The sequence below is a fragment of the Choloepus didactylus genome, chromosome X, assembly GCF_015220235.1.
Source record: "Choloepus didactylus isolate mChoDid1 chromosome X, mChoDid1.pri, whole genome shotgun sequence".
In the NCBI taxonomy this organism is placed as follows: domain Eukaryota; kingdom Metazoa; phylum Chordata; class Mammalia; order Pilosa; family Megalonychidae; genus Choloepus; species Choloepus didactylus.
In genome coordinates, this window is record NC_051334.1 from 17,769,365 (window position 1) to 17,788,787 (window position 19,423).

The following is a 19,423-nucleotide window of genomic DNA, read 5'->3' on the forward strand; positions in this document are numbered from 1 at the left end:
AGTCAAGATTGAGGTGGCCACAGCAAAAAATAGTACTATAATAGAAATAGACTGACCTATGTATACAGCATTTGGTTCGTCTTGTTCATTAATTTACAAAGATCACCTGAATTTTTAAAAAACCACCACCAATTTTGGTAATACTTCAGAAACAGTTTGAAAAAATATAAATCATCCCAATACACCATTAAATTTCACTGTCAAATGAAAGAAGAAACTGAAATAGAAAAATTAATGGCCTAAAAGAGAACAATTTATTTTGAAACATACATGCTTACAAATCAAATCATGTGAAAAGTTTACATGTTAACTGATTTACCATTCTTTAAACTGATATCCAACCATCATTATTAGTATTCATAGAAATTTAAAGTTACTAATGCGTGTACCAACAGACCATAGGTCAGTCAGCAAGAGCCAGTTCCCAGACTGCAATATATTATGCAACACCTAATAACCTAACATCTTAAACCTTAGGGCTGCCACGCCTCCTCTTACCCAGGTTCATAATTTAATATAATTGGTAATTGTATGTAAATGAACAGCAGCTGCAGCTTGGAAAATCTACCTCATAGAAATAGCTTTCCTTTTTTCTTTAAATAATTCACTATCTTGGATAATAGCAAATAAATTATATGCTACTAAAAAATGAACCATTTATGCTAACATGACCACAGACATAGGGGACTGGTGGTTTGATGGGTTGAGCCCTCTACCATAAGTTTTACCCTTGGGAAGACGGTTGCTGCAAAGGAGAGGCTAGGCCTCCCTGTATTTGTGCCTAAGAGTCTCCTCCTGAATGCCTCTTTGTTGCTCAGATGTGGCCCTCTCTCTCTGGCTAAGCCAACTTGAAAGGTGAAATCACTGCCCTCCCCCCTACGTGGGATCAGACACCCAGGGAAGTGAATCTCCCTGGCAACGTGGAATATGACTCCCAGGGAGGAATGTAGACCTGGCACCGTGGGACGGAGAACATCTTCTTGACCAAAAGGGGGATGTGAAAGGAAATCAAATAAGCTTCAGTGGCAGAGAGATTCCAAAAGGAGCCGAGAGGTCACTCTGGTGGGCACTCTTATGCACACTTTAGACAACCCTTTTTAGGTTCTAAAGAATTGGGGTAGCTGGTGGTGGATACCTGAAACTATCAAACTACAACCCAGAACCCATGAATCTCGAAGACAGTTGTATAAAAATGTAGCTTATGAGGGGTGACAATGGGATTGGGAAAGCCATAAGGACCAAACACCACTTTGTCTAGTTTATGGATGGATGTGTAGAAAAGTAGGGGAGGGAAACAGACAGACAAAGGTACCCAGTGTTCTTTTTTACTTCAATTGCTCTTTTTCACTCTAATTATTATTCTTGTTATTTTTGTGTGTGTGCTAATGAAGGTGTCAGGGATTGATTTAGGTGATGAATGTACAACTATGTAATGGTACTGTAAACAATCGAAAGTACAATTTGTTTTGTATGACTGCGTGGTATGTGAATATATCTCAATAAAATGATGATTTAAAAAAAAAAAAAAAAAAAAAAAAAAAAAAAAAAAAAAAAAATGAACCATTTAAAGACTCTAAAATTTCAGATTCATCTTAAGGATTGTCTATTAAATTCAATTAAACCAGATGAATATTTAACATGCTCCTTCTATGTATTTAAGACCATACAAGCCACTATGGGACAAGTTGGGTAGACATTAATAACCTACAAATCCCTGCCATCACAACAGATACATTAATGGATTACAGGGCTGGGAGAAGCCCAAGGACCATGTAGTCGGGAATGACCCGGCAGTAAGTTTCATCAGCAAAGGGAGCTGCTTTTAATTATTTGTATGCTTTAATATTCACTTCTACATTCCAATTAAAAAGAAAAAAAGATAGTTTTTCGTAAACTGAATTTTAATTTGGCCTTCACTATAATGAATGAAGACAGGACTATAATGAGACTAAGATGGGATAAATCTACCAATGATGAATCTGTGGCTTTAATTATCATGTGTGGCTCTGTGAGCTGCACCCCAGGTAGAATTACAATCAGGGTGACCATTTGGACAGCTAAATAACACACTTCACCCTGCCTGAGAACCATCGTTTGTCAACTGGACTATGTTGTTACAAGGGCTGTTTACAAACCAGCTTCATCTTTGCATTACAACAGACCCAAAGTTAGATTTCATATCCAGCTTGAGAGCTGGGGAGAGTACTCAGCTTAAAGTTGGCAGCACTAGAACCTGACTGTCACCTTAAATATCTGTTAATGGAACCCATTCAAATTCAAGTTTTAAAATAAAAGGGTGAGCTAAATTGAATTTTTAAAAAACCAGAGACTAAAAAAGAGGTGAGATCGATGGATTTTTAACCACCACACACAGGAGAAGCTCACAATATAATTGCATGGATTATATGCACCAAAGAGATAATCTATCATGTGACATTATGAATCAAATAACACAACAGTCCCTGAGGAAATATCAATAAGCACAAAGAAGTGATTTCTCAACATTTGAAACCACACAAACCTGACATGCTCCATATCTCAATGTGTTTAAAAGTTCACATTATGTGTCACCAGAGCTAATGTAATTACTCATTTAACACAACATAACTGAAACTATTTGCATATGGCAAATATATTTTTTGTAGTCGTGTTGGCAATTATTCCAGTTTCAAGATTTTGGAGAGAAAAGTTGCAAACATTCATGATTTTGCAGTTGAGAGAAACAAGTTAAAGACTGAATTGTGAATATAAGCCAACAATAAACTTGATTCTTTTTCTATTTGTGCCTATGAAGGTACCAATATTACACTGTAACTGCAGGTTTAGTAGTTACAGCTTGATCATTTCCATGCTTTTAATTAGCTGCAATGTATATTTTACCCATAATCTGTCAACCTATTCATGTGAATGTCCTGTCTTTACTATGAATTGTATCTGGTCAGAAAGCAAACCCTATCTGACTGATTACACTGCAGATGTATGCACGGCCTTGCTAATAATATGCTCACATTTCAAAACTTAAATGTACATCGATTCAATATTTTAAATAAGTACATTTTCAATTATTTTTTCTTCCATGATCTACCAAAAAAAGATTTGTCTTTACTTTTAATCTGGACCACACTGTACTGATGCTTATTAGCTAGTTCAGATCTAGATCAATGGCCTCATTTTACAGCCAAAGAAAGGACACCCCTGAGAGCTTCGGCATGGCCCCCCTTTGCACAGTTGGCCAGAACTAGAATAGAACAAACTTCACAGCTTTTATCTGCAGCCATTGCCTTGTACTGCCTCCTTAGGAGAAGGGCTGGCTATCAGGGAAGATAGTGGCCAGGGTCTCGCCACACCTCCTGGCGACTGATCCCCAGGGTGGAGCTGCTCTAGGGCCACCGCTTCCTGGGGCTTTCAGCTGAGCAGGGTTCGTGTGGTTTCTCCTGCTCTGGGCCTCCATCTGGGACCACCTGCCTCGAGAAACAGGGCAGGATGTGGTTTGACTGGGACAAGCTCTCCGCTTGCAAACACAGGCACAGACTGTGAAGGCCACTTTGTTTTTCACTCAGACTCCCAGACACATGATATCAGCTCTTTGTTGGTTTTCTTGAGGAAAAACTTGGTGGTCCCAGAGGAAGTATGACAACAAATGAAACAATCCTTCCCTTGTGACAAGCAAAACAGCCAGCTAAATGCTTACTGAAGTGAATAACAGGGCCAAGGTTGCCTTTATGCACCTCATTCCACAAATAGCTTGTTAGCATGGCTGGAAATGATCTGCAAATCGCAGCCTGAGGCTCTCCCTGCCCAGCTCCATCCTCCCTTTTATCTTTCATGGGTTATCCCCCCTTCACCCAATAAACATCTTGCATTCCTAACTCCATCTCAGCATCTGCCTCTCAGAGGACCCAACTGATAAACACCACCTATATATCTTTCCAGGGTCTCAGGGTGGCTTAATACTTATGTTAGTAGCTAACATTCATTGGCTGATTAATATGTACCAAACACTACTCTAAATTGTCTTGCATGCATAATCTCACTTAGTTGAGTCTACAGTTGCTACCCCTGCATTCCAGGAGCTGGACACAAAGCAGGCCCTCAATAAAGAGGAACGAAACTGGCCTGACCAGCTTTACAGGGGACTCAGAAAAAAAAGGTTGAAATCACCTGTAAGAGAGTCACGGGCAAAACAAATGTTCTTCCAGCATACAATGTGTGTATCTGTGGGGTAGGAGGGAGAGGGGGAAAGGAGATTTACCTAGCAATATTATCCAGGCTGCAGATGTTTTTATATATACTTCTCTACCTTCAACCTGAAAAAAAAAATCTAATGGCACATTAAGTAAAAATATTATTTTAAGAAGATAACCATTTAGTAAAAGTTGAATGGATGAATGGGAAAATCTACAAAGCAGAAGTTCAGTTATCATGTAACTTGTTCACATATGAAGACATCTGATCTATTTCATATTCTTCAATAAAACTTAGGAAAATGGCATGTATTCCTTAAGGCTTCTTCAAATAAAAGAGATTTCGTTCAACGTGTCATATTTACTCTGTGCTATAAGCTTTGAATGATTGGTTTCCTGTTCTTGGAGATACTGAATTTTCTTTCATGTAAAAATATATCAGCCTGAATAATTTGGCAGGCATGTGAGTCTTATTTTTTTTATCTCTAATTCTTACAATGTGGTTTAGGAGCTTCAATAATACAGATCAGATGGGAAAAAGCTTAGAGATATTCTGTGCTGAATGAATGCATGAACATAGAAGAGCGTTATTGTTTTTGGTTAACAGTAGTAGCAATTTTCAATTATATGCCCATATTTGGACTAATATTGGGGAAAAAAAGTGCTAAGTTAGGGGCCCCTACTTAAAGCAACCCTTGCTCCAGGGGCTCATAGGCAATATTATTATTAACCTGTAGCTGGACTCGACATACATTATTATTTATCCATCACTGTGTTCCCAGAGCCTAATAGCACCAGGCACACAAAATCTCTAGTCCTTACAAATACTCTACAAGGTTATCAGTATTGTGTCCTTTCACAGATGAAGAAAATGCTTCAGAGAAGTGAAGAAAAGCCATTAGCAGGAATCTGGGCCCAGGCCACCCCAGAACTACGCCTGGCATGGCAATTAGTTCCTGATGCTGGGATGGCTAGTGTTCTTACCTGTCACCCCACTAGTGTGGGAGCCACCTGGGTAAGGACTTGACCCGTCAGCAAAGTGTGACCTGGGTGATCACCCCCCGCCCCTCCTCCTCCACACACTCTCTTCCCCTGCCTTCTGGAACACCCCACTTGCCTTTTTTTCCTCCTCCTCTTCTGGCCACTCGCTCTCAGTCTCCATTACAGGTCTCACTCTCAAGGCTGGGGTGCCCTGCACCTCTTCTCTTCTCTTCTCTGGCTGCACTCACTCTCCAGGTGATCTCATCCACTCTGGGCTTTGGATGACTCCCAAATCCCGGTCTCTAGCCTGGACCTGTCCCCTGAACTCCTTTATATGTTTCCCCGTTGCTCAGCACAAAAGCTCAGAGTCATCCCAGACTCCTCTCTCTCTCACCACGCAACCAGTCTCATCAGCGAATCCTGTTGGCTCTTCCTCAAAGGAATCCAGGACCTGACTGCTTCTCACCGCTCCCACAGCCACTCCCACGGCCACTCCCGTGGTCTCCCTGGATTCCTGCACTTGCCTCCAAACTGCTCTCCCTGCTTCCACCCTTGACCCTAGTGGTCTGTTCCCAACACAGCAGTCAGAGGGAACTTGCACATAGTACATAGAGTCCTGTGAATCCTCCCCTCTTGAAGAACTCACTAGTTCTAGGAGTTATTTTAAGTAGGTTCCTTGGAATGTTCTACGTAGAGAATCATGTCATCTGCAGATAAGAACAGTTTTATTCTTCCTTTCCAATTCAAATGCCTTTTATTCCTTCCTGACTAGTTGCTCTGGCCAGGATTTCCAGTACTATGTTGAATTAAGACTGGTGAGAGGAGACATTTCTCTTGTTCCCATTCTCAGGGGGAAAACATTCAGTCTTCCACCATTTAGTATAATGTTTACTTCATGTTTTTTGTAGATTCTCTTTATCAAGTTGAGGAAATTCCTTTCTATTCCTAATTTGCTGAGTTTTTATCATGAATGGGTGTTAAATTTTGCCAAATGTTTTTCTGCATCAATTCATATTATTACACTATCTTTTTTCTTCCGCAGCCTGGTATATTACATTAACTGATTTTCAAATATTGAAGCAGCCTTGCATAACTGGTATAAACCTCACTTGGTTGTGGTATATAATAACACTTATAAGTTGTTGGGTTTGTTTTGATAATATTTGTTGGGATTTTTGCATCTATGTTCTTAAAGGATATTGGTCTCCAGTTTTCTTTCTTGTATACTCTCTCTCTGGTTTTGGTGTCAAGGTAATGTTGACATCATAAAATGAATTGAGAGGCATTCCTTCCTCTTCTATTTTCTGGAAGAGATTATGAAGAATTGGTGCTAACTCTTTAAACGTTTGGTAGAAATCTCCAGTGAAATCCACTGGGCCTAGGGATTGCTTTTGTTGGAAACTTTTTAATTACAAATTCAATGTCTAAAAGTTATAGGACTATTGAGATTATCTAATTCATCTTGGGTTTGTTTTGGTAGCTTGTGCTTTTCAAGGAATCGGTCCATTTCATCTAAATTGTCAAATTTATGTGCAAGAAATTGTTTGTAATATGCTCTTATTAACCTTTTAATAGTTGAAGGATCTGTAGTAACATCCCATTTCATTACTGATATTGTAATTTATGCCGTCTCTTTTTTTTAATCTGTCAGTCTTCCAAGAGGTTTATCAATTTTATTGCTCTTTTTAAAGAACCAGCTTTTTATTTCATTGATTTTTCATGTTGTTTTGTTTTCAATTTCAATGACTACTGTTCTCTTATTGTCACTATTTCCTTTCTTCTGTTTGCTTTGGGTTTATTTTTGCTTTTCTTTTTCTAGTTTCTTGAAGCAGAGTATAGATTGATTTGAGAGCATTCTCTTTTTTTGATGTAAGCATTTAGTGCTGTAGATTTCCCTTTCAAAACTCCTTTAGCTGTGTCCCACAAATGTTATTTTGTACTTTTGTTTTCATTCAGTTACATGTATTTTTTAAAATTTCCTCTGCGACTTTCTCTTTGACCCATGAATTATTTAGAAGTGTGTTGTTTAATTTCCACGTGTTTGGAAATTTTCCTGTTATCTTTCTGTTATCGATTTCTAGTTTGGTTACTTATGGTCAGAGAACATACTCTATGTGATTTCACTTCTTTTAAATGTGTTGAGGTTAATTTTACGACCCAGGATATGGTTTAACTTGGTGAATGTTCCACTGGTGCTAGAATAAATGTGTTTTCCACTGTTTGAGGATGGTGTGTTCTATAAATGTCAATTAGAATCTCTTGGTTATTGATGTCGCTCAGTTCGTCTATATCTTGGCTGATTTTCTTTTTTACATTTTTGTTATTTGCTGAGAGAGGGATGCTGAAGTCCCCAACCACAGTTGTGTACTTGTCTACCTTTCAGTTCTATCAGTTTTTGCTGTTCTGCCGTTTGGTGCGTACACATTTAAAACTGCTATGTCTTCCTGGTGGCATGACACTTTTATCATTGTGTAATATCCTTCTTTGTTCCAGGCAATTTTCTTTGCTCTTTAGTGTACTTTACCTGACATTATATAGAGCCACCCCGGCTTTTTTTTTTTTTTTTTTCATTAATGTTTACATGGTAGAGTAGGACCTCATTTTACATGAACTCAACACACAAATTCAGGTATATGTGATTGGCAATCGAAAAAAATAAAGGCAGAGAGAGATAATTAAGATTTTTAAAAATTATTTCCATGATTAATTTTGTTTACTTATTGTTACTAGAGTGGTTATTTGCCTTATTTATTTTAAAAAATGTGTGATAAGTATGTTCATATAAGAAATACTTAATAAATAACGGGGTTCACTATTATGTGCAATTTTCAACTTACACGAAGGGTCTTGGAACGTATTGGTCATGTATAACAAGGTCTTCCTGGATATCTTTTTCCATCCTTTTACTTTTAACCTACCTGTATCAATGTATTTAAAATGAGTTCCTTAAGACAGCTTATATTGAGTGACGTTCTTATCTATTCTGTTATCTCTTTTAATTGGTATATTTAGAACATTTACATTTAAAGTCATTAATGATATGTTAGGGCTTCAGTCTGCCATTGCATTATTTGCTTTCTGTTCGCTCCCTTTTTGTCACACGCCTCTGTTTCCTTTTTATTTCCTCCCTGTGAGTTGCTTGTACATATTTTTAGAATTCCATTTTGATTTATCTATAGTATTTTTGAGTATATCTCTTTGTACAGTTTTTTTTTAGGTATTACAACACCTAGGTATTACAATATACAATATACATATACAACTTATATAGACTAATGATATCAATATTTTACTATTTCAAGTGAAGTAGAGAAACCTTACTTCCATTTAGGTCTCTTTATACCATCCCTACTTTTTAATTATAATTTTCTACTATATTATCTCTATATACATTGAACACCACACCAGATGATGCTATAATTTTTGCTTCAATCTCATTAAAACTGAGGAGAAAGACAGTCTATTATACATATCTCTATTTTTATCCATTCCACTGCTTTTTTCCTTTCTGAAGTTCTAAGCCTCTTTCTGCTATCATTTCCTTTTTATTTAGAGAACTTTTTTTAACCATTATTTAAGGGAGGTCTGCTATCAACAAATTCTCTTAGTTTCCCTTCATCTGAGAATGTTTTTATTTTCTTCATTCCCGAAGTTTTGCCAGATGTAGAACTTGGGGTTGACCGCTCTTTTCTTTCAACATTTGAAAATATTGTGCCACTTCCTTCTGTACTCTATGGTTTCATATGCGAAATCTGCTATCATTCAAATCATTCTTCTCCTATAGGCAATGTGTTGTTTCTCTCTCACTGCTTTCAAGATATTTTAAATTTGTCTTTAGTTTTTAGAAGTTTGATTATGAGGTGTCTTGACTCGGAAGGCATATGCCTTTCATGAAATTTGGGGGGTTTTCAGCCATTAGTTCTTTGAATATTTTTTATTCCCACAGTCTGTCTCTTCTCTGGGGCTCCAAAGACACAAATGTTACATCTTATAAGTTATATTAAAGTTACATTATATGTTACATCTTATATTATTATTCTAAAGTTCTCAGAGGCTCTGTTCATTTTTCTCCCATGTTAATTCTGGTCAGATCCATGTGCAGGTTGGTCAGGAGTTTGCCCAGGACTTCCTAGACAGATTTAATCAATCCCCTTCTCCAGCTCCCTCCTCTGCAAGATCTTCCACACACTCGAGCAGGGAGGGTAAGTGGGGCCACTTACCACTGACAAACCTGAGCAGGGCGGGTATGGAAGTCCAGGCTCCCCATTCAGTCTCCACCGATAACATCTCGGGGGCAAGGGAGCTGCCTTGGGTAACCTGGTGCCATTGGGTGGAGTACAGAAGCCCAGACTCCCCACTTGGTCTCCACTGACAACCTGCCAGTAGGGAAGGGGAGTACCACCCCAGGCCATTTGCTATCTGTATTTAAAGCTACAAACAGTGGTTAAAACAATCCCCAGTCATTATCTTGCAGTTCTGTAGGGCAGAAGTCTGGGTGGGCTCAGCTGGAGTCTCCACTCATGTTCTCACAAGGCCAGTATCAAGGTGTCAGTCTGGCTGGACTGTTATCTGGAGGCATGGGGAAAGAATCCACTTCCAAGCTCATTCAGGTAGTTGGTGGAATCCAGTTCCTGGCACTGTAGGTCTGAGGTCTCTGTTTCCTTACTGGCTGCTCTCTGCTCTTAGAGGCTGCCTGCCCTCCTCCTCGCGTGGCTCTTCCACCTTCAAAGCAGAAATGGCCCCGAGTCCTTCCCATGCTTCAAATTTCTCTGACTTCCTTTTCTGCCAGGAGGCAGAGAAAGTTCTCTGCTTTTAAGGGGCTTCTGTGTTAAGATTAGGGCCACCTGGATAATCTCCCTTTTTTAAGGTCAACTGTGCTATATAACATAACACAATCACTAAAGTGATATCTCCTCACATTTAAAAGTTCTGGGGATTCTGGAGTGGAATTTGGGGGGCCATTCCTAGAAATTCTGCCTATCTCACTATTGCCAGGTAATGGGCAGGATGGGAGTTCATCTTTTAGTCCAGAAGTTCTCCAATAAGAATGTATCAATTCTAATTGACTCAAATTGAATACTGCTTACATATAACTGTGTTCTTTGTGTATTTGTAGTAAACATCCTTACTTTTTACAATTTCCAGCATTATTTTATTTTCTTATATATTAATTCAAGTGTTACACATAAAGCTATTTTTAAAAGAATATTATAATATTTTCAAATCTAAGACTATAAGCCACAGACTACCAATCCATATCCTTGACAAAAGATACTAGATAAAAATATGATGCTGCCCTCTCTGTACTATGGTACAACAGGAATGCCCAAAAGTTATCAAGCAGCAGAACTACCTGAACTTTTTTTTTCTTTTTTTTTTGTTACAGTTCCACCATTCCAGTTCTTTCCTTCTAGCTATTCTAATACCCCAGCATCTAAAAAAAAATTCATACAAAGATTCAGTATTCGTAATCCATTGTTAAATCCTATCTTGTCTGTTGCTACCCCTTCCTCTAGTTTAATCACATTCCCGATTTTCAGGGATGTCTAGGCAGTGACCACCCTAACTTGTTCATGTTGAAAAGGGGTGTCAACTTTATGAGCCAAGGGGACACAACTGGTTGATGTTCTTGAAGAAGCTGTTGCCTCTTGGTTTTGGGACTTAGCTGGCATAGGCGCTCTCTGGAGGATTTAAGTTTCTGAAGAATAAACTTACTGAGTGAATCTGAGTCTCAGATAGGGATCTGGGTATTCTTTAGGGTTTTCACTATTGACTTGGGCTTGGCATACTGTGGCCATTTGGGATATCTAGCTGAAGCTTGCATAGGACAGACTCTCAGCTCTATTGAATTCTCTTAGCCACTGAAACCTTATTTGGTTGCCTTTCTTTTCCCCCTTTTGGTCAAAAAGGCAAATAAAAACAAAAAACTTTTAAAAATATTCCAAGGCCCCCATTCCAGCTCCTGCCCTCACCCTCAAAGTCTGACAATATGTCTACCTGGAGCAGAACTAGCTTTGAGACCCACTGGCATGGTGTCCCCTGTGGGAGACCCACACTTCACAAGTTTGAATATCCAGTAATGATCACAGCAACATCCTAGATGGTGTAGATTGTGATTTGCTCGAAAACTGGGGGTTGGAACACATGATTGCAAAGTCCTTTCCCAAGCTAAGATCTGATAATCCTGTCATTAAGAAAATGAGATTCCATTATCCATAATCACCACGATCAACTTGGTCAGGGGACTAAAGCTCACTGAGGTCACAGCTTTCCCTGAGTCACAAGACCCACCCCACTTCCTGTACCCAACTGTTACAAAGCCTGGTGACACACTTATCCTTAATTACTTCTTAGAGTTACATTTAGAGAGCCTTCTTAGTTACATTTCTCACAAAAGTGCCTAACAGGTTCAAGTTTTTAATTTTAGGACTTTTTTTCCTGAAATAAAACTATATATTTAAAGTTTAAAGAATAATTTGCACTGAAATTGGTTGCTTTCAAGGGTCCCATGGGTGGGAAACAACTGCATGGTCACACATCTGGAATACTGACCAGTGAGTGATGGAAAAGGCAGTCAAGCTCCTTCTCAAAAGCATACAGCAAAGTGACGTTTGCTTACAAATTAATCAAATGTATTATTTTCCCCAATTTCCTTACTTTATAATTTGTAAGAAAAACAGCACAAGCCCATAAACCTAGGCAAAAGTTGTTCTTTTGAGTTGAAAGAGCTGATTTTTGAAGAGCAATCCTTTAAAATTCAGAAAAGAAATGAACAACCATGACTCCATCTGATGGGTCACTTGGGAAGACTTAAGGCAGTAGGCAATAATGGTGAGGGGCTTAGTCCCACCGGGACAGTTGGGACACTCAGATAACGCTGCCCACCGGAGGTCAGGTGCAAGAGCCCATCTGTCTGGTGCAAATGCTCTCACCGCTGCTCACTAGCATGTGTGCCTGGGTATGTCTTTTAACCCTGAGATGCCTCTGTTACCTCTTGTGAGACCTGGACATGATAAAAACAGTAGCTACTTCGTAGGGTGGGGTAAGGATTCAATGAAATAAAGTATGTGAAGCTTAGCCTTCTTCCCACGTGGCATACAGTAAGTGCTCAATAAATGCTGGTCATGGTGCACAAACAGGCACAGACAGGTATACACACAATGCCAAACAGATGGTAAGCCTTGAATCAAACGTAGCCATTATCATCCCATAAAGTAGCACAGCAATCGGGACCAAAAGATAACCGTAAGTTTGTTCAGCACGTTTTAACAGATTTGCCTGATGAATCCAGTTGGAACCTTCTCAAGTGGCATTTTAATCAGGAACACTTAAAACTATCCTTGCAGAACAATGTCTAACACATACTCACCAAAGTACAGAACAGAATGCCCGGAGGCCAGGTCACTGTAGCTAAAGCTATTATTCTTGGGAGAAATTACATTTGTGACAGTATAACATTCCATTCCATGTGTTTTATTTGTTCTTAGCAGACCCACACACACCCAAGCTCATCGAGGCAAAATGTGAGCAAAAAAAGGCTCTGTACATTGTAAAATAACTCTGGAAAAATTCCTGTTACCTTTTCAAGAGAGACAAATACCTTAAAAACAAATCATCCACAGTATTCACAAAATCTTTGGGTTCACAAAAGTCCTTGGGTTGAAAGTAAAAAAAAAAAAAAAGTGAAATTTGACTAAAGAAATCCACTTGAGGGTTTCTGGATATAGAATAACCACCTGAGAATCTCTTCTTTATGTCACTTGTTAGAAGTTATGTTATGATTCTTTCTTAAATCAAACAGCAAAGTAACTGTCAAAAATATTCCAAGGCCCCATCATCCCAGCTCCTGCCTTCACCCCCAAAGTCTGACAACACATCTGCCTGGAGCAGGGCCAGCTTTGAGACCCACTGGCATGGCTTCCCCTGTGGGAGCCCCACACTTTCATGATCACAATAACATCCTAGATGGTTGTGATCTGTTCGAAAGCTGGGGGCTGAAACAAATGATTGCAAAGTCCCTTCCCAAACTGAGATTTGATAATCCTGTCATTAGAAAAATGAGAATACATTATCCATAATCACCACGATCAACTTGGTCAGGGGACTAACACTCACTGAGGCCACTTCACACATATACAGCCTCTTACTGAGTTTGTTTAAAACCAAGAAAGGCTCTGAATATGTCAGAGCAATATATAAAACACCTAGCATCTGAAATCTGAGGCAACAGGAAGCCACACTGAAAACTGCCAAAGTCAGCATATGACATGCAAGCTGCAAGCAAACACACCTCAACCTTCAACATTGGAGCATGCAGAATGTAAAATGTTTATTTATCTAAAACATACATAAATATGCAGAGAAAACAGCTCACTTCCTCACGGTGTCAGATCAATTTAAAGATCAACAAGCATGTTCTTTTAACCCCTACCACAGCTTCCTGCTTTCTACACGTCTATTTGTGAGCTACAAAATGTGGAGGACCAAGGTCCTGCCGTACTTTATCAAATGTCCCCTCCCAAAGCAGATGGACACACATGTCAGCCCGAGCTAGAGTTTTAGGGCTTATTCTTTTTAAAATTCATTTGGCTGGCCATTAAAACATATATATGTATCCATGTCAGGGAAAACTAGAAAAAGACTGTTTATTAATCCTTTGCTTGACTAAAGTACACTGCTGTCTGAATCTGAAGGTAAGGTTTTAAAAGGAAGGCACCACTAATTAAATCTGACATGGGAAAATGAACCCCTAATAAAAGAGCCCGCATCTGCCTGTAATAGGTGGCCATCTTTTTGTTTTATGTGGCAGTTTGAGGTCCCAGAAGAATAGCTGTATTATTTTTAAATAAATGACTCTGAGGATTCATCATAGTGCCTCTTGTTATTGTTGTACCCATATTGTGGCCTGTTCAGAAAAAATACCCAAAACTTGGAAATTAGTCAAAAAAAAGCTGATCTGTGTGACCTTTTAATGCAAGGTCATGCCAATGCATTCTCTAGTAAGCCCCCAGGAAAGTCGTCTGACTCTCTTTGGAAATGTAATCTGATTTAACTAACAATTTATTAGCGTCTAGACATTTTACGACCCTGTAAAAATCAGATGTTAACATGTAGGAAAATGATATGGTATGCTGCCTTTTTTTTCCCCTTTTCTAATAGAGATAACCCCAAAGGTTAAGATTTTATTGCCCTCTAAGACATAAAGAAATTTTGAATCTAATTTAGCAATCAGATGTGAGCATTCCTTTTTCCAATGACTTTTTCTCAGTTTCTCAGGTCCTCATTCAACCAGTTTTGTCATTCTGCTAGTTCTCTCATTACAAAAGCTTTGACACATGCGTGCTATCTATTATTTGTATGGTTTTCAAAAAATGTTTTATTGTAGGAAGATATATACATCTCAAAATTTCCTATTTTAGCCACTTCCAAGAGTACAATTAAGTATTTGTATGTTTTGAGCAATTTAAGAATTCACTTTTGATAGTACACAGGCCCAGCAATCAAACTGAACGTGCGAGATGGAGTTCCGTACTTCAGGACTCTTTACTAGTCATACTCATAGGGCACCTAGACTAAGAGGCCAAAATTCCAGCTGATTCACTCAGTAAGTTGGCGTGGCACAAATGAGGCTCCTGGCACAGGTATAAGTCCTCCTCCCACATGGAGGCCACAGCTTTAAACAGTGAGAAACATACAAATGTTGAAAGTGAGTGGGGCAGCAAGTCCACTCCCCTGTATATATCCAAGAGAAACAAGTGCTCATGTCCATAAGAAGACTTATGTACGAACAGTCAAAGACTTTATTCATAAAAGCCCCAAACTGGAAACAAATGTCCATCTACAGGAGGATGGATAAACAAATTGTGACATATTCCTATAATGGGATACTACACAGCAAGTACAAATTACTGATATACGTAAAAACATTTTGTTGTGCAAAAAAAGTCAGACATAAAAAAGCACAATTCCATTTGTATGAAATTCAAATACAGAAAAAACTAATCTATGATGATAGATAACCTAAGGGGAGGAGTATCTGGGGAAAAAGAATGACTAGGAAAAGGCATGATGGAATTTTCTAGAGGGATAGAAATAACATTGATCTGAACGGTGGTTTTAGAAGTACATACTTACAGGGAAAATTCATCAAGTCATATACTTATGACTTGTGTATTTTATTCTATGTAAATCATAACTAACAAAAAAAGAAGATTTTTTTTTAAAGAGGAGGGATTTTTTAAAAAAGATATCCCAAAAGAAGTATGTATAGGGATAAGTCAGGAGAAGAAAGGGAAGGGGGATTTTAAAAGATTATTCTCCCACATTTATAGTAACTAAGTTAAAAAACATAACTAAATAAAAGAAAAAGAGGACAAAGCCAAAAGGCCACAAAGCCTAGTTGGGCACACGTGTGTGCGCCAGTCAACCTGGCCCCGGGAGGCGGGGAGGCACAGGGATCTTCTTAAGGATGGCACGGCCTGGTGGACAGGAATACCATGGGGCTGGCTGTTATTTTCCTCTTGAGAGACTGAGACAATGCAGAGTTCAAGGTGGATACTGAATCCCCAAACTTTGGGGGACCATGCTGGAATGGGATGCTGATTAAGGAGCCGATCGATGAATCAAGAAAATACTTAAAGGTAGGCTGACAGTGGCAACATCGACAGGAAGCCACGCAAATAAAGAAGGGATTCCACAAGTTCACCCAATTCAATTCGAGGACAAACTATTCCGAAGCTGAATAAGACATACATAAAATCACCTTCAAAACTGCAAACCTATGCCAATATGATGATTATTACTTAAAGAAGCATCTCCAGCTTTTAGAATTCTCTATGGGAGTTTTTGTTATCGTTAAACGCCACTGCATCCACCTACTGAATTTTCAATAATAGGCCTGAAACATTCCCAGTGAGTGAAGACTTGAAAATAGACTCAGCCATATGAAAGAACAGAAGTTTCTTTTTCTGCCACATGTGACAGCCACACATAGTGCAGCCCCAGCCGTTCCTGTCACCTCCCAAGAGTGTGACTTCCCCTCACTGGAAGGCTCAAGCCGAGGTTAGATGACAAATGATTAGGCAGGAGCAGACAAATCTGGGTGCAGGGGGAAGAGTCCATCCCACCCATTAGGTGGCCGGCCGCTGTGCTTAGGGCCCTCCACACACTGTCTTGTTCAGTCCTCGTCATGCCCAAAGCAGTAGTCGGGCTCCCCAAAGGAAACAGATGGCACATTCAAATCTGGGTAATCTGAGGCAGGATTAATAAAGAGACTGTCACAAAGTGGTGGGGTGCAGAAAAACCCCAAGGCTGTAACTCAGAGCTAGAAACAAGGGAGCCCCCAGACCTAAAGGGATGAGGGGAGATGGTAATGGAAGAAGATGACCCCTTGGGAGGGATGCAGCTGGGGTTCCAGAGCCTGTGGGGCGCTTGCTACACTGCATTCCCCAGCCCTGGGTCCCGCCTGTCCTCCCCAGAGACTTCTAGCACACCGGTTGCTACATCTGTCTGGCAGCCTTAAGCCCTGAGCAAATTCATTATGTTTTAGAAGTGCCTTCCAACTCAAAAGTTCTCTGATTCTGATTCTGTGTGTTTCTAGTTTGGAATGAGACGGCATTAAGCCAAGAGGACATGCTGAAGGCTTTCAAACCAGAGCCTACCTGACCCCTAAGGCTGGAGCAGACACTGTAGTCCCTTTTCCTTTCCAGGGTCCTCCTCCCTCCATCCTAAGGTCCTCCTCTGCCCCACAGTCATCCTCTCTCATTCCTTCCTCCTTCATCTTCACCCCAAGCTTTGCCTCTTTTATCTGGAAAAACTCTCCTTCCACACCAAAGGACGGGCCTCTCCCAAAATTGGATTTTTTGTTTGGAAAGGCAAAAGAATAAACTCCCACCTACACATCAACAGATCCATCCCTGGTGGCCCAGATATAATGCTTTCCTACTCTTTCAATGGGAGAGGGCTGCTAGGTTCAAGTGTCACCCAAGAAAAAGAAGTTTAAATTTCTACAACTATTTAGAGAAAGCAATGCTTACCCACGTTACTAACAAAACCCTCCCCCAGCTTCCTGCATTGCACACAAAAAAAAAAAAAAGTCAGCAGGACTGCCCTGAGGCAAGATCCTAATGAAAGATTAAATCGCAATCCTAGTCCTTTTAGACTGAGGTGCAGGGTAGAGGCAGAGGGCCCAGGGGTTGGAAGTCTGGGGTTAGCACACATTTTTCACCAGTACTCTTTTTTCCTAAAACCCTCCCACACATCCCTCAGGGCACTCTGAGGGGGGCAACCTGCTTCTCCTAATACCTAGACTACCTGTCACCCGCAGCTTCTTAAGGAGGGCTGGCACCAGAGGCCACACCAGCTCTTACTATTGAGAGCAGGCCATTCTTCTGGGAGTCCACGGGAAGCTCCTGGCACAGGGACTTTTAAACCAGGTGATCCCCTATTGTTTATAACTGTGTGGTTTGTAATTTATTAACAATGAATGTGGTAACATTTTTAGAATTAATCCCTCTGTGAATTCTGTGAAGGGCATAATTTTCAAAGCCTTCTGAAAAAAATCTTTTCTTGCTCAATGCTTCATGGACATAAAGGAGAAAAGGAAAATAATAGTGTACCTATCAAAAAGGCAATATGAACACAAAGGTGAAAAACAGCATAATTTGAATTCTGTATTTAGTTTGATTGCTACTTGATTAAAATAGTCAAAATGGACTCCATTTTGAATTGAATGGAAAAGGGTAAAAATCTTCTAAACTATCAATGCAAATAAACAAGTACATAAATAAAACCACTCAACAAGCTTTATATTTTTCCGACGTTTTCTAAAAGAAACACACCATGTGCAAAGAGATCATTCTGGACCTTAAAAAAGCAATTTCAATCAGGTATCCCAGATTTCAAGGTCAAAGTTATATATGTTCTTCTTGATATCATACAGAAGGTCAAGATGTCATCTCATCCCCAAAAGAGTCCCATGAAATTCATCCTCAAGTGACCCCACAGCCTTTGGTCAGCAGACCCCACACAGGAGACAACAGAAAAGGATTTCGCTTTGTACTCACTCTTACAAAGTTGTCAGGGAACAAACCTCTCCTGCCGTTGATCTGTCCCTCCCACCAGCCTCCATCCTCCTTCCTGATGTTGGTGATGATCTCACCCACGCTGATGGTCAGCTCATCGTCGTGCTGGGCCTGGTAGTCAAACTCCACTATGGCCTCCACTGGAAGGAAGAGGGGAAAAAGAGCAACTCAGATCCGATGGTGGAGAAGTTTGAGGGAGGCCAAGCATCCCAGGAAGGCCAAAGAAGTCATCTTAAAGGGACTTCCCCTCTATGAATAGTCAAAACAGGGCCACACACAGCAACCTGATTTTGGTTAACCTGAGGCCTGTAGCACAGAAACCACAACGTGCTGGTCCGTGGTCGGGCACAGGCAGGATGGCCTACAGGTCTCAGGACCAGCAGGGGTTTCAGAGGGGAAACCGCACAATGACAGATATCTAGCAATATCTGCTGCACCAGGAGGGAGTGCAGCATCGTTTTCCCAAGCACATACTAATTGTGTGATGCTAACCTCCTGGGGCCTCAGTTCTGCAAAATATAGATGACAAGAATTCCCACCCCACAGAGATAATGTCCATCCCTCAGCAACAACGTGCATAAAGACAGCTTGCACACAGCTGGCCGAACCGACATCTCAGGCTGCCTACATCAGAACTGTAACTGGGCTCTCAACAGATGAGTTCTCAGGCAACAATACCATTTTAGATTGTTTTCCCAATCTATGGCAATCTTGAATACTTGGTAAGAGGTACAGGCAACAGGTGAGGAGGGCAGACCTTGTTGTTTACAGAGTGCCTATGCAAATTAGCTGAGCTAACCTATCCATAGATTGGTTAATTTATCCATAGATTGACTACTCAATTCATCTAGACTTTGGGCCTCTCCTTATGCCCACCTCAATAAAAACCAACCTCCGGACCTTTTCCTTTGTATTTACAGCTCCATATGAATGAATGAATGAATGACAAATGACTGAATACAAGGATAGAGAAAATTAGACGATACCCAAAATGGTGAATTAGCAACTTACAAGTAATGGTAAAATAATGGAAGAGGAAAGGTTCAAACTATTGGTTAAATGAAGTTTGGGATTTGATTTCAGCAAAATGCATTGGACAACTATCTGGTGCCAAATACTAGGCCAGGTTCTAGAAACACAAAATGAAAGAGACAGGGTCCCCACCTGGGTTGCTTG

At 40.0% G+C, this 19,423-nt stretch overlaps 1 protein-coding gene across 5 annotated transcripts in view; it reads right to left on the reverse strand.

Annotated features, from left to right (window-relative positions):
- Positions 1-19,423, reverse strand: part of SH3KBP1 (SH3 domain containing kinase binding protein 1) — a 411,078-nt gene that overhangs the window by 345,221 nt on the left and 46,434 nt on the right. For 4 of the 5 annotated variants that reach the window (XM_037821528.1, XM_037821529.1, XM_037821530.1 and 1 more), the window contains exon 2: positions 18,230-18,387. In XM_037821528.1, coding sequence (XP_037677456.1) covers positions 18,230-18,387 — 158 coding nt within the window. The remainder of the gene's footprint in view (positions 1-18,229; positions 18,388-19,423) is intronic. The other variant, XM_037821532.1, reaches the window with a different exon arrangement.